At 41.0% G+C, this 16,881-nt stretch overlaps 1 protein-coding gene across 1 annotated transcript in view; it reads left to right on the plus strand.

Annotated features, from left to right (window-relative positions):
• The window catches only part of PRKCI (protein kinase C iota), a 555,904-nt gene that overhangs the window by 342,822 nt on the left and 196,201 nt on the right, over positions 1-16,881 (plus strand). Inside the window, exon 9 of the mRNA XM_053710130.1 lies at positions 3,638-3,814. Coding sequence (XP_053566105.1) covers positions 3,638-3,814 — 177 coding nt within the window. The remainder of the gene's footprint in view (positions 1-3,637; positions 3,815-16,881) is intronic.

Consider the following 16,881-nt stretch of genomic DNA (forward strand, 5'->3'; position numbering starts at 1 on the left):
ACAAAACAAAACATTGTTTTGGGGGGCAAACTGGTGGCAAATAGGCAGCGGGGGAGTGGTAGAGAGCTGTTTGGGGGGGATCAGGGAGGTTAGGGGCTAAGGGGGGTCTATCACAGCTAAATAAATAATAATAATAAAAAAAAACAACTTATTTTAGTACTGGCAGACTTTCTGCCAGTACTTAAGATGGCGGGGACAATTGTGGGGTGGGGGAGGGAAGAGAGCTGTTTGGGAGGGATCGGGGGGTGGGATGTGTCAGGTGGGAGGCTGATCTCTACACTAAAGCTAAAATTAACCATGCAAGCTCCCTACAAGCTACCTAATTAACTTCACTGCTGGGCATTATACAAAATTTTTTTTTAATTTGATCGCATTTGACGGTGAAATGGTATCATGAAATATACCAAAGTGGGCCTAGATCAATACTTGGGGTTGTCTACTACACTAAAGCTAAAATTAACCCTACAAGCTTCCTAATTAACCCCTTCACTGCTGGGCATAATACACGTGTTGTGCGCAGCAGCATTTAGTAGCCTTCTAATTACAAAAAAGCAACCCCAAAGCCATATAAGTCTGCTATTTCTGAACAAAGGGGATCCCAGAGAAGCATTTACAACCATTTGTGCCATAATTGCACAAGCTGTTTGTAAATAATTTCTGTGAGAAACCTAAAGTTGGTGACAAAATTTGTGAAAAAGTGAACGATTTTTTTTTTTTATTTGATAGCATTTGGCGGTGAAATGGTGGCATGAAATATACCAAAATGGGCCTAGATCAATACTTTGGGTTGTCTTCTAAAAAAAAAATATATACATGTCAAGGGATATTCAGGGATTCCTGAAAGATATCAGTGTTCCAATGTAACTAGCGCTAATTTTGAAAAAAAGTGGTTTGGAAATAGCAAAGTGCTACTTGTATTTATTGCCCTATAACGTGCAAAAAAAAGCAAAGAACATGTAAACATTGGGTATTTCTAAACTCAGGACAACATTTAGAAACTATTTAGCACTGGTGTTTTTTGGTGGTTGTAGATGTGTAACAGATTTTGGTGGTCAAACTTAGAAAAAGTGTGTTTTTTCCATTTTTTCCAGATATTTTACAATTTTTTTATAGTAAATTATAAGCTATGATGAAAATAATAGTGTCTTTAGAAAGTCCGCTTAATGGCGAGAAAAACGGTATATAATATGTGTGGGTATATTACAGCTAAAGACAAAGACTGCAGAAATGTAAAAACAGCCCTTAAGAAAATTGAAAAATGGTCTGGTCAATAAGAGGTTAAGCATCATGCTATTTTGGATATTTTGGCTTACCAAAATGCATAATGATTTCTTATTGTTGCAGCACTAGCCTAGCAGCAATGATAAATAAAACAAACTGACTTGCATTGCAGCTTACAATAAAAAATTATTATTTTTCTTAATTTTTTTTTTAAATGACTTGCATTGCGCTGCAGCAGCATCCATCCATAAAGAATGACAAAATATTTTTTTTATTAAACAAAAATTACTTTTTTGGGAACATCAATTACAGAATATAGATCATTTTTGATTACTTATAAAAAATTATTTGTGTACTGTTATGGTACACTACTGGACTGCAAACTGGTATAATAAGGGTAATGGTAACTAATGTAAATTTAAAATTAACTCTTATAATTAGAGGAAAAATATAATAACAATAAAACTTGTTGTGCACTGCACCACTGTGTACTGATGATTGATGATCTATCTTCTGGGAATCTACACTTGACTCAACTAAATTTTATATTAAATACAGTAAATATTTACATTTATCATCTATCTAGTAAGTAACTCTATATCATTCATCCTCTATAATCTATCTACTAGAGAGAGAGAGAGAGAGAGAGAGAGTAGTAGATATTATTTATAAATATTTTTGTAACATCATGTGTTGACTTGAATATATTATTTACAATCCCCTTAACAATACATCCTACAAGCAACCCTTAATGAACATATATAAATAAAATATATTGTAAAATGTAATCAAACTCAGTTATGCTCCACAGAAGTAAAAAAAAAAAAAAGTAAGGCACTTAAGTTTTTGTACAATACTCACTTTATTGCTCACAACTTTGAGCTGTCCCACCGCTTGACCACCGCCACACCACTCCCAGATGACTCCCACACACTCTGCAATCTCTTCCAAAATGGCCGTTTCACAGGCATTCTCAGGTCCGCCCATGGCCGCACACTGGTCCGCCTCTCATCCGCCTCTCATCCTCCCTCTCCGCCTCCGTTTTCATGACGATCTGAAGGGTTTTTTTTTCCTTCAAAAAATAGCGCACCCCCGTGCTTTTAAAACCCCGGCGATTAATCACGGTTTAAAACCGCATCCTCGATTAATCGTGCAGCCCTAGTGTGTGTGTGTATATATATATATATATATAAGTATCCAAACAGGTGCACTCACTGTGACACAAGGCATCCGCCGGGGTGCTGCGTAGAAAACATATAGCAATATCCATTCAACCCCAGAAGGCAGAGAAAACGCTTCACTCTCCGGTCTTGTCAAATATCCTTTATTAGGTATCCAGCATCAATCAACAAATCCCCCAAACGTTTCGATACCGGTTGGTATCTTTGTCAATGGGTAATCAGAACATATCTATCCCAAAAGAAGGTTCCTGTTGTGTGTATCTCTCTCTCTCCGTGTATGCAAATATTTTGTAAGCCCCGGTGACCCAAAAATATCATGGCCAAAAAAGTCCTAATTCTTGTGTGTGAATTTTTTATGGGCCTAGGGCAGCCGAAAACCTGAATACGCCACTGTGTGTGTATATATATGTATGTGTGTATATATATATATATATATATATATATATATATATATATATATATATACTTTATGTTAAAAAAACACAAAGTTGTGTGCAGACAAAGAGTAGTGCTTGCATCAATCGAGACTTTATTCCAGATAGTCTTAAGGGTAGCTGTTTGAGATTGCTATTGTGTACCTACAGTATACATTACACTTTTATCATATTATCTATTTTAGATTTTATTTAAGGTTGCATAATTTTCTTTGCCCCCCCCCTCTCAGTTTTTGCTACTGATACAGGTGTTACTGATAAATTAAATTAGTTATGAGGTGAGATTATTGTCTTAAATTTGTAGTGAATCTGAAGTAGAATCACTTTAATAATACTGAAATCACTTTAGTAAATCTGCCTAGCTAAAAATTGTGCCATAGTTTTAATATTTATAATGGACTTGATCCTTCTCTGCATCAACTCATTTTCATAGCATATATAAATTCACATTTTATAAAATCCTTTATGTGCAACTCATATGTGTATGAAATAGACATTGCTAACTCAGTTTGAGCCCTCTCATGATGTTAAAAACATTTTTATTGTATGCTGCAGATACAGATCACAGAAACATGTCTTTGTAATAGTCTTTTGATTTTACCTTTTGAAAACAATATCTTTATACATGTTTAATGTTTCATGTAGTGCAATTTGTTTGTCCAGAAACCCTTTCATGACACACATTATTCTTGAAACAGCTTTTCAGTTTCTCCTGCAATTGAACACAAGCTGAATAGCTGCAGTATGGATTTTTATATCTTAGAATGAGCCTCTCATTTTCTTTGTAATGCCTCCCCGTAGGCGATGAACAGCAGGGAAAGTGGAAAGGCCCCCTCCAGTCTGGGTCTTCAGGATTTTGATCTCTTGCGAGTTATTGGAAGAGGCAGCTATGCAAAAGTTCTGCTTGTTCGGTTAAAAAAAACTGAGCGCATCTATGCAATGAAAGTGGTCAAGAAGGAGCTGGTTAACGACGATGAGGTGAGTACAACTTTAATCATTAGATACAACAGCAAACTGTGTACACAAATCTTTAGATGTTTTAACATGTGTGACAAGCCACAGCTATCACCTCTTTTGTAAACTGTTTGGCATAAGGTCTTACTATCCTATCACCTTTCATACTCATTGTATTCATCTGTATTGTATTAAATCTAATAAACAGCAACAATTTATATAACCCGTCACAATGTGATAAATCCTAATATTTGAATCTGAAAATACTACATTATAATCACTTTAATTTAGATTTTTTTTGAGAAAATGAAAAATTGTAAATGACATATAATGCTTTTATTGTATACGCATCATAGTTAACATAGATCTGCTAGGCCCCAATCAAGCATTCATATGGTAGTGTATCATCCCTTTTTGTACTTTATGGAATGCTCTGTGTAAGGCCATATTTGTGCTTTAGAGATGTTTTTTGTGTTCCATGTCTCTAAGGGAAACAGGGCAGTAATGGAATGAGAAATATTTTTTGTGTAAAAAAAAAAAAAAAAAAAAAAAAGAGGATTTGATTGGTATCATGGGATAATACCTTACTGCCAGATCTGAAAGACAAAGGACCTAGTAGAAATCTCTGAGGGCATCTTTTTTATTTCACTTTTACCATAAGCAATTCCAGTAACATCAAACCCTTTGAGGTATAAATACAAAGCTAATAAATCTACCATTTTAAGAAGTCTTTATAGTTGTTTAAGTGACTCATCTTTTGCATTCCTCTACATTAAAGGGACATGTACAAATAAAAGGCCTATAGTTGTTACAGAATATTTTTATGCCATGCATTTAACCTCTTTAAAGCTAATACACACAACTAAGCTACTTGTCAGTCACAACACATTTTAGCTGGGGCTTTAGTTACTGTATGAGTTTCTCTTGTAAGGTGTATCCAGTCCACGGATCATCCATTACTTGTGGGATATTCTCCTTCCCAACAGGAAGTTGCAAGAGGATCACCCACAGCAGAGCTGCTATATAGCTCCTCCCCTAACTGCCATATCCAGTCATTCTCTTGCAACTCTCAACAAGCATGGAGGTAGTAAGAGGAAAGTGGTGAAATGTAGCTGTTATCTTGCTTCAATCAAAAGTTTGTTATTTTTAAATGGTACCAGAGTTGTACTATTTTGTCCCAGGCAGAAAAATAGAAGAATCTGCCTGTGATTTCAATGTTCCATTGCTGTTCTCACACATGACTGAAGAGAGAGGTAACTTCAGCGGGGGAATGGCGTGCAGGTTATCCTGCTATGAGGTATGTGCAGTTAAGATTTTTTCTAGAAGATGTGAATGCTAGAAAATGCTGCTGATACCAAAATTATGTAAGGTAAGCCTGAATACAGTGATTTAATAGCGACTGGTATCATGCTTACTTTCTGAGGTAAAACTCTTTTATATTTACAATATAAAACGTTTGCTGGCATGTTTAAACGTTTTTATATATACTTTGGTGATAAAACTTTATTGGGGCCTAGTTTTTTCCACATGGCTGGCTTAAATTTGCCTAGAAACAGTTTCCTGAGGCTTTCCACTGTGTTACTATGAGTGGGAGGGGCCTAATTTAGTGCGTTTTTGCGCAGTAACTTTTACAGACTGAGACATCCAGCTTCCTCCAGGAGTCCCCTGAATGCTATAAGACATCTCTAAAGGGCTCTTAGGCTTTCCAAAATCGTTTGTTGGGGAAGGTAGGCCCACAGCAAGGCTGTGGCAGTTTGGTGTGACTGTTAAAAAAACGTCTATATAGTTTTTTTTATCCGTTTTTTGAACTAAGGGGTTAATCATCCATTTGCAAGTGGGTGCAATGCTCTGTTAGCTAATTATACACACTGTAAAAATTTCGTTTGATTTACTGCCTTTTTTCACTGTTTTTCAAATTCTGACAATTTGTTTCTCTTAAAGGCACAGTACCGTTTCTTATATTTGCTTGTTAACTTGATTTAAAGTGTTTTACAAGCTTGCTAGTCTCATTGCTAGTCTGTACAAACATGTCTGACATAGAGGAAACTCCTTGTTCATTATGTTTAAAAGCCATGGTGGAACCCCCTCTTAGAATGTGTACCAAATGTACTGATTTCACTTTAAGTAATAAAGATTATATTCTGTCTTTAAAAAATTTATCACCAGAGGAATCTGACGAGGGGGAAGTTATGCCGACTAACTCTCCCCACGTGTCAGATCCTTTGACTCCCGCTCAAGGGACTCACGCTCAAATGGCACAAAGTACATCCAGGGCGCCCATAGCGTTTACTTTACAAGACGTGGCGGCAGTCATGGATAATACACTGTCAGCGGTATTAGCCAGACTACCTGAATTTAGAGGAAAACGAGATAGCTCTGGAGTTAGAAGAAATACAGAGCATACGGACGCTTTAAGAGCTATGTCTGATACTGCCTCACAATATGCAGAAGCTGAAGAAGGAGATTTTCTTTCTGTGGTTAAGATGTTTCTGACTCAGGGAAGATGATGCAACCTGATTCTGATATTTCTACATTTAAATTTAAGCTTGAACACCTCAGAGTGTTACTCAGGGAGGTTTTAGCTGCTCTGAATGACTGTGATACAATTGCAGTGCCAGAGAAATTGTGTAGACTGGATAAATACTATGCAGTGCCGGTGTGCACTAATGTTTTTCCAATATCTAAAAGGTTTACAGAAATTATTACTAAGGAATGGGATAGACCAGGTGTGCCGTTCTCTCCCCCTCCTATTTTTAGAAAAATGTTTCCAATAGACGCCACCACAAGGGACTTATGGCAGACAGTTCCTAAGGTGGAGGGAGCAGTTTCTACTCTAGCAAAGCGTACTACTATCCCTGTCGAGGACAGTTGTGCTTTCTTAGATCCAATGGATAAAAAGTTAGAGGGTTACCTTAAGAAAATGTTTATTCAACAAGGTTTTATCCTACAGCCCCTTGCATGCATTGCTCCTGTCACTGCTGCTGCGGCGTTCTGGTTTGAGTCTCTGGAAGAGGCTTTAAAGGTAGCGACTCCATTGGATGACATACTTGACAAGTTTAGAGCACTTAAGCTAGCCAATTCTTTTGTTTCTGATGCCATTGTTCATTTGACTAAACTAACGGCTAAGAATTCTGGTTTTGCTATACAGGCGCGCAGAGCGCTATGGCTTAAATCATGGTCAGCTGACGTTACTTCAAAGTCTAAGCTGCTTAACATTCCCTTCAAGGGGCAGACCCTATTCGGGCCTGGTTTGAAGGAGATTATTGCTGATATCACTGGAGGAAAAGGTCATGCCCTTCCTCAGGATAGGTCCAAATCAAGGGCCAAACAGTCTAATTTTCGTGCCCTTCGAAACTTCAAGGCAAGTGCGGCATCAACTTCCTCTAATGCAAAACAAGAGGGAACTTTTGCTCAGTCCAAGACGGTCTGGAGACCTAACCAGGCCTGGAACAAAGGTAAGCAGGCCAAAAAGTCTGCTGCTGCCTCTAAGACAGCATGAAGGAACGGCCCGCTATCCGGTAACGGATCTAGTAGGGGGCAGACTTTCGCTCTTCGCCCAGGCGTGGGCAAGAGATGTCCAGGATCCCTGGGCGTTGGAAATTATATCCCAGGGATATCTTCTGGACTTCAAGGCTTCCCCCCCAAAAGGGAGATTTCACCTTTCACAATTATCTGCAAACCAGATAAAGAGAGAGGCTTTCTTACACTGTGTACAAGACCTCCTAGTTATGGGAGTGATCCATCCAGTTCCAAAGAAGGAACAGGGACAGGGATTTTACTCAAATCTGTTTGTGGTTTTCAACAAAGAGGGAACCTTCAGACCAATTTTGGATATAAAGATCTTAAACAAATTCCTCAGAGTTCCATCATTCAAGATGGAGACTATTCGTACCATCCTACCTATGATCCAGGAGGTCAATACATGACTACAGTGGATTTAAAGGATGCTTATCTTCACATTCCGATACACAAAGATCATTATCGGTTTCTCAGGTTTGCCTTCCTAGACAGGCATTACCAGTTTGTAGCTCTTCCCTTTGGGTTAGCTACAGCCCCAAGAATTTTTACGAAGGTTCTGGGGTCGCTTCTGGTGGTCCTAAGGCCGCGGGGCATATCAGTGGCCCCTTATTTAGACGGCATCCTGATTCAGGTGTCAAACTTCCAAATTGCCAAGTCTCATATGGACATAGTGTTGGCATTTCTGAGGTCGCATGGGTGGAAGGTGAACGAGGAAAAGAGTTCTCTATCCCCCCTCACAAGAGTTTCCTTCCTAGGGACTCTGATAGATTCTGTAGAAATGAAAATTTACCTGACGGAGTCCAGGTTATCAAAACTTCTAAATTCCTGCCGTGTTCTTTATTCCATTCCTCGCCCTTCGATGGCTCAGTGCATGGAAGTAATCGGCTTAATGGTAGCGGCAATGGACACAGTGCCGTTTGCACGCCTACATCTCAGACCGCTGCAACTCTGCATGCTCAGTCAGTGGAATGGGGATTACACAGATTTGTCCCCTCTACCAAATCAGGATCAAGAGACCAGGGATTCTCTTCTCTGGTGGCTATCTCAGGTCTATCTGTCCAAAGGTATGACCTTTCGCAGGCCAGATTGGACAATTGTAACGACAGATGCCAGCCTTCTAGGTTGGGGTGCAGTCTGGAACTCCCTGAAGGCTCAGGGATCGTGGACTCAGGAGGAGTCACTCCTTCCAATAAACATTCTGGAACTAAGAGCGATATTCAATGCTCTTCAGGCTTGGCCTCAGCTAGCGACAATGAGGTTCATCAGATTTCAGTCGGACAACATCACGACTGTGGCTTACATCAACCATCAAGGGGGAACAAGGAGTTCCCTAGCGATGTTAGAAGTCTCAAAGATAATTAGCTGGGCAGAGATTCACTCTTGCCACCTATCGGCTATCCATATCCCAGGTGTAGAGAACTGGGAGGCGGATTTTCTAAGTCGACAGACTTTTCATCCGGGGGAGTGGGAACTCCATCCGGAGGTGTTTGCACAATTGGTTCATCGTTGGGGCAAACCAGAACTGGATCTCATGGCGTCTCGCCAGAACGCCAAGCTTCCTTGTTACGGATCCAGGTCCAGAGACCCCAAGGCAACGCTGATAGATGCTCTAGCAGCGCCTTGGTCCTTCAACCTGGCTTATGTGTTTCCACCGTTTCCTCTGCTCCCTCGACTGATTGCCAAAATCAAGCAGGAGAGAGCATTGGTGATCTTGATAGCGCCTGCGTGGCCATGCAGGAGTTCGTATGCAGATCTGGTGGACATGTCATCCTTTCCACCATGGACTCTGCCGTTGAGACAGGACCTTCTACTTCAAGGTCCTTTCAACCATCCAAATCTAATTTCTCTGAGGCTGACTGACTGGAGATTGAACGCTTGATTTTATCAATGTGTGGCTTCTCAGAGTCAGTCATTGATACCTTAATTCAGGCACGAAAGCCTGTCACCAGGAAAATCTATCATAAGATATGGCGTAAATATCTTTATTGGTGTGAATCCAAGGGCTACTCATGGAGTAAGGTCAGGATTCCCAGGTTATTATCTTTTCTCCAAGAAGGATTGGAGAAAGGATTGTCAGCTAGTTCCTTAAAGGGACAGATTTCTGCACTATCTATTCTTTTGCACAAGCGTCTGGCGGATGTCCTAGACGTTCAGGCATTTGTCAGGCTTTAGTTAGAATCAAGCCTGTGTTTAAACCTGTTGCTCCACCTTGGAGCTTACATTTGGTTCTTAAAGTTCTTCAGGGGGTTCCGTTGGAACCTCTTCATTCCATAGATATCAAACTTTTATCTTGGAAAGTTCTTTTTTTGATAGCTATTTTTCGAGTTATCTGCCTTACAATGTGATTCTCCTTATCTGATCTTCCATGCAGATAAGATAGTTCTGCGTACCAAACCTGGGTTTTTACCTAAGGTGGTATCTAATAAGAATATCAGTCAAGAGATTGTTGTTCCATCCTTGTGTCCTAATCCTTCTTCAAAGAAGGAACGTCTATTACACAATCTGGACGTGGTTCGTGCTTTAAAGTTTTACTTACAAGCTACTAAAGATTTTCGTCAAACATCTTCTTTGTTTGTTGTCTACTCTGGACAGAGGAGAGGTCAAAAGGCTTCGGCAACCTCTCTTTCTTTTTGGCTAAGAAGCATAATCCGCTTAGCCTTTGAGACTGCTGGCCAGCAGCCTCCAGAAAGGATTACAGCTCATTCTACTAGAGCTGTGGCTTCCACATGGGCCTTTAAAAATGAGGCTTCTGTTGAACAGATTTGCAAGGCGGCGACTTGGTCTTCGCTTCATACTTTTTCAAAATTCTACAAATTTGATACTTTTGCTTCTTCGGAGGCTATTTTTGGGAGAAAGGTTTTACAGGCAGTGGTACCTTCCGTTTAAGTACCTGCCTTGTTCTTCCCTTCATCCGTGTACTTTAGCTTTGGTATTGGTATCCCACAAGTAATGGATGATCCGTGGACTGGATACACCTTACAAGAGAAAACATAATTTATGCTTACCTGATAAATTTATTTCTCTTGTGGTGTATCCAGTCCACGGCCCGCCCTGTCATTTTAAGGCAGGTATTTTTTAATTTTAAACTACAGTCACCACTGCACCCTATGGTTTCTCCTTTCTCTGCTTGTTTTCGGTCGAATGACTGGATATGGCAGTTAGGGGAGGCGCTATATAGCAGCTTTGCTGTGGGTGATCCTCTTGCAACTTCCTGTTGGGAAGGAGAATATCCCACAAGTAATGGATGATTCGTGGACTGGATACACCACAAGAGAAATAAATTTATCGGGTAAGCATAAATTATGTTTTTTGGCTCTGGTTGGAAAGATTTTCGGGTATTTATCTGGTGAGGAACAGTCTAGGTAGTTCCTTGGCTCCTTTGCAGGGTTATACAGGTTTTGGGAAAAAGACAATGCTATGTAATGCATATGCATCTTGTAGTGTTTCTTCTGTGATGGAAAATATGTCTTGGTTGCTTGTGGGGCTTTTTCCTACCTGTCTTAGGCCTAGATTACAAGTGGAACAGTATTGATAGTGCAGGGTAAGCTATCAATAGTCACTAGACCGTGCTAGGATTTGCATGAAATCTGGTATTACAAGTTCATGGTAAAACTAAATAAGCCCCATGGAATTCTCTAAAATGACATTAAAACAAGTAACAGGGCGCAACCCCTCTAAGTGCAGTATATAAAAATAGGCAACGTATTTATTGACATACACAATTTAAAACTCACAAGATATGACCTCAAACAAAATGAGGTATGATAAAGGCACCTGGGAACCAATTAGGTCTCCCAAACAATCTCCATTAGAGTTCCATAAAGGCAGATGCTCTCAGAAGTCAGGTGTCAAACGAGCATATAACTTAGAGTTCCATACCGCTACTTCCAGCCAGAAACAGATCATTCAAAGTGTTCTCAAGTAAAAGTCCAGAAACAACGACTGCAAAGACTTTGTTGAATACCGCCACACAACACTAACTAATCAGCTGTTTTGCAAGCATAAAGTGCTGGCAACTTGCAACTGCTGAACGTAGTAGCGTGATAGCGTAAAGTTTGGTGGGCGTGGCCTTGGAATTCTCTGTCTTCATTTTGCTTCACCTTATTGTTTATAAATATAAACTATTGGTTGGCATCCTATGGAAATTTATTATTTCCTTCCTAAGATAGGGAGAGTCCACGGCTTCATTCCTTACTGTTGGGAAATACAACATCTGGCCACCAGGATGAGGTAAAGACACCCCAGCCAAAGGCTTAAATATTACTCCCACTTCCCCATTATCCCAGTCATTCTTTGCCTTTCGTCATGTTAGGAGGTGGCAGAGAAGTGTCAGAAGATTTGGAGAGTCATGAAAAAGGGTATCTGTCCTTCGAGATAGGACTGGAGTTTTAAGTAGTCATGTCAACCTCTCAGTGAGAGTATTGATGAAAGTTAGAGTCTGGAGATGCAAGGAAAGTTTTTCTGCGAAACTATTCAGACTACTGCTAACAGCTCCTAAACAATAAGAGTTTCACTGCCTGCTTTCTCTCACTCAAGTCCATGTCAGGAGCGCTGCTATAAGACTGTCACACTTGAGAGGCTGTGTTCTGTTCCACAGCATGGATCCTGGAGGTAAGATTGTTTCAATTTTTACACATAAAATGCTATAACAGGGTAACAGTGTGGCTCCTTTATATCTTGATTGGATCCAGGGTTAATATCCTCTGAAGGGGGTTTATTGAACAGTTGGGGTTAATTAATCAGCGTATTATTTACATGCTGCTTTGTGTCATTTTTTTCCTCGGCTGATAGACTGTGTGTTTTTGGCTGGAACAAACCGGTTTCACTCTTAAGTTTCACTTTCATTTTTGAAAGTGTTGCACAGCTCCGATTACTTGCTGTACTTGTAATAATAGGGTAAGTACTGTCTTGCACTCCATGTGACCGGGTGTGGTCTATGTTCATTTCCTCCATTCCGGCGGAGACTTGAACCTGAGGAGAGCATTTCCTCTGTTAACTGTCTGGGTCTAGCAGGTGGTGAGTGCCCCAGCCATTGGGAGTATAAACGCTCAGTTTTCTATAATAAAAATCGTTTTTATTTGTGTCCTTCTGTGGGTATAACCTGAGCTATGGAGCACTCTGACATGTTAGAAGGTACTCCGTCTGTACTAAATCATACCTGTTTATATTGTGAGGAGGCTGTGGTTTTCCACCACTCAATTATGTTCTACATGCCTTAACACCGTTATAAAGTCTAAGAAGGTAGACAAGCCTGCTAAGGCTCTTAGCCCTCTGAGCCGTCTACCTCTCAGGACTCGGCGTCCCATGATATTACTACCCTTGCTACATTATCCACTCCACATGCAGTGCCACGTAGCACATCCAATCCTCCATCCGGAAGGGGATTTTGCCACGCATTTACAAACGGCAGTGTCTGCGGCCCTCAGTGCATTACCTCGCTCTAACAAATGCAAGAGAAAGGTTAAACATAGCTCTCCTGACCCGGAGTCATCTAAATATTTATTGGATTTAGCTATTATGTCCCAATTATCCGACGATGAGTTAACCTTTGTAGCTTCAGAGGGTGAACTTTCTGGGTTGGAGTCCTTCGTGTCTAAACCTCCTGCTGCGGAGGAATCGTCCTTTAGATTTTAAATTGAGCACTTGCCTTTTTTATTAAAGGAGGTTCTGTCTACGTTAGAGGTTCCAGAGGCCGCGATGCCTGAAGAACCTATGATACCTAAATTAGACAGAGTTTACAAAGACAGGAAAGTTCCTTTAACTTTTCCTGTGCTGGTTAAGATGGTGAACATTATTAAGAACGAATGGGAAAGAATTTGTTCTTCCTTTTCTCTTGTTAAGTGTATCCAGTCCACGGATCATCCATTACTTGTGGGATATTCTCCTTCCCAACAATAAGTTGCAAGAGGATCACCCACAGCAGAGCTGCTATATAGCTCCTCCCCTAACTGTCATATCCAGTCATTCTCTTGCAAGCATCAACCAAGATGGAGGTCGTAAGAGGAGTGTGGTGTTTTATACTTAGTTTATTCTTCAATCAAAAGTTTGTTATTTTTAAATGGTGCCGGAGTGTACTGTTTATCTCAGGCAGTATTTAGAAGAAGAATCTGCCTGCGTTTTCTATGATCTTAGCAGAAGTAACTTAAGATCCATGGCTGTTCTCACATATTCTGAGGAGTGAGGTAACTTCAGAGAGGGAATGGCGTGCAGGTTTTCCTGCAATAAGGTATGTGCAGTTAAAATATTTTTCTAGGGATGGAATTTGCTAGAAAATGCTGCTGATACCGAACTAATGTAAGTAAAGCCTTAAATGCAGTGATAGCGACTGGTATCAGGCTTATTAATAGAGGTACATACTCTTATAAAAATGTAATATAAAACGTTTGCTGGCATGTTTAATCGTTTTTATATGTATTTGGTGATAAAACTTATTGGGGCCTAGTTTTTTTCCACAGGGCTGGCTTGAATTTTGGCTTGAAACATTTCCGTTTCCTTAGGCTTTCCACTGTTGTAATATGAGTGGGAGGGGCCTATTTTAGCGTTTTTTTGCACAGCAAAAATTACAGACACAGACATCCAGCTTCTTCCTGCATGATCCAGGACATCTCTGGAGGGCTCAAAAGGCTTCAAAGTTGTTTTTGAGGGAGGTAAAAAGCCACAGTAGAGCTGTGGCAGTTGTTGTGACTGTTTGAAAAAAGTTTTTGTCTTTTATTATTCCATTTTGGGTATTAAGGGGTTAATCATCCATTTGCAAGTGGGTGCAATGCTCTGCTAACTTGTTACATACACTGTAAAAATTTCGTTAGTGTAACTGCCTTTTTTCACTGTTATTTCAAATTTTGACAAAATTTGTGTTTCTTAAAGGTGCAGTAACGTTTTTTATATTGCTTGTAAACTTGTTTAAAGTGTTTTCCAAGCTTGCTAGTCTCATTGCTAGTCTGTTTAAACATGTCTGACACAGAGGAAACTACTTGTTCATTATGTTTGAAAGCCATGGTGGAGCCCCATAGGAGAATGTGTACTAAATGTATTGATTTCACCTTAAACAGTAAAGATCAGTCTTTAACTATAAAAGAAATATCACCAGAAGATTCTGACGAGGGGGAAGTTATGCCGACTAACTCTCCCCACGTGTCAGACCCTTCGCCTCCCGCTCAGGGGATGCACGCTAATATGGCGCCAATTACATCAGGGACGCCCATAGCGATTACCTTGCAGGACATGGCTGCAATCATGAATAATACCCTGTCAGAGGTATTATCCAGGTTGCCTGAATTAAGAGGCAAGCGCGATTGCTCTGGGGTTAGGAGAAATACAGAGCGCGTAGATGCTGTAAGGGCCATGTCTGATACTGCGTCACAATATGCAGATCATGAGGACGGAGAGCTTCAGTCTGTGGGTGACATCTCTGATTCGGGGAAACCTGATTCAGAGATTTCTAATTTTAAATTTAAGCTTGAGAACCTCCGTGTGTTGCTTGGGGAGGTATTAGCTGCTCTGAAAGACTGTAACACAGTTGCAGTACCAGAGAAATTGTGTAGGCTGGATAAATACTATGCGGTACCGGTGTGTACTGATGTTTTTCCTATACCTAAAAGGCTTACAGAAATTATTAGCAAGGAGTGGGATAGACCGGGTGTGCCTTTTTCCCCACCTCCTATATTTAGAAAAATGTTTCCAATAGACGCCACTACACGGGACTTATGGCAGACAGTCCCTAAGGTGGAGGGAGCAGTTTCTACTTTAGCAAAGCGTACTACTATCCCGGTTGAGGACAGTTGTGCTTTTTCAGATCCAATGGATAAAAAATTGGAGGGTTACCTTAAGAAAATGTTTATTCAACAAGGTTTTATTTTACAGCCCCTTGCATGCATTGCGCCTGTCACGGCCGCGGCGGCATTCTGGTTTGAGGCCCTGGAAGAGGCCATCCATACAGCTCCATTGACTGAAATTATTGACAAGCTTAGAACACTTAAGCTAGCTAACTCATTTGTTTCTGATGCCATTGTTCATTTGACTAAACTAACGGCTAAGAATTCCGGATTCGCCATCCAAGCGCGTAGGGCGCTATGGCTTAAATCCTGGTCAGCTGACGTGACTTCGAAGTCTAAATTACTCAACATTCCTTTCAAGGGGCAGACCTTATTCGGGCCTGGTTTGAAGGAAATTATTGCTGACATTACTGGAGGTAAGGGTCACACCCTTCCTCAGGACAGGGCCAAAGCAAAGGCCAAACAGTCTAATTTTCGCGCCTTTCAAAATTTCAAAGCAAGTGCAGCATCAACTTCCTCCGCTTCAAAACAAGAGGGAACTTTTGCTCAATCTAAGCAGGCCTGGAAACCTAACCAGTCCTGGAACAAAGGCAAGCAGGCCAGAAAGCCTGCTGCTGCCTCTAAGACAGCATGAAGGAACGGCCCCCTATCCGGCGACAGATCTAGTAGGGGGCAGACTTTCTCTCTTCGCCCAGGCGTGGGCAAGAGATGTTCAGGATCCCTGGGCGTTGGAGATCATATCTCAGGGATATCTTCTGGACTTCAAAGCTTCCCCTCCACAAGGGAGATTTCATCTTTCAAGGCTATCTGCAAATCAGATAAAGAAAGAGGCATTCCTACGCTGTGTGCAAGACCTCCTAGTTATGGGAGTGATCCATCCAGTTCCGCGGACGGAACAAGGACAGGGTTTTTATTCGAATCTGTTTGTGGTTCCCAAAAAAGAGGGAACCTTCAGACCAATTTTGGATCTAAAGATCTTAAACAAATTCCTCAGAGTTCCATCTTTCAAAATGGAAACTATTCGGACCATCCTACCCATGATCCAAGAAGGTCAGTACATGACCACAGTGGACTTAAAGGATGCCTACCTTCACATACCGATTCACAAAGATCATCATCGGTTTCTAAGGTTTGCCTTTCTAGACAGGCATTACCAATTTGTAGCTCTTCCCTTCGGGTTGGCTACAGCCCCGAGAATCTTTACAAAGGTTCTGGGCTCACTTCTGGCGGTTCTAAGACCGCGAGGCATAGCGGTGGCTCCGTATCTAGACGACATCCTGATACAGGCGTCAAGCTAGCTTTCAAGTTGCCAAGTCTCATACAGAGATAGTTCTGGCATTTCTGAGGTCGCACAGGTGGAAAGTGAATGAGGAAAAGAGTTCTCTATCCCCACTCACAAGAGTCTCCTTCTTAGGGACTCTTATAGATTCTGTAGAAATGAAAATTTACCTGACTGAGTCCAGGTTATCAAAACTTCTAAATGCTTGCCGTGTTCTAAACTCCATTCCGCGCCCTTCGTTAGCTCAGTGTATGGAGGTAATCGGCTTAATGGTAGCGGCAATGGACATGGTGCCATTTGCGCGCCTTAATCTCAGACCGCTGCAATTATGCATGCTGAGTCAGTGGAATGGGGATTACACAGATTTGTCCCCTCTGCTAAATCTGGATCAAGAGACCAGAGATTCTCTTCTCTGGTGGTTGTCTCGGGTACACCTGTCCAAGGGTATGACCTTTCGCAGGCCAAATTGGACAATTGTAACAACAGATGCCAGCCTTCTAGGTTGGGGTGCAGTCTGGAAT

The sequence above is a fragment of the Bombina bombina genome, chromosome 4 (assembly GCF_027579735.1).
Source record: "Bombina bombina isolate aBomBom1 chromosome 4, aBomBom1.pri, whole genome shotgun sequence".
Classification (NCBI taxonomy): Eukaryota; Metazoa; Chordata; class Amphibia; order Anura; family Bombinatoridae; genus Bombina; species Bombina bombina.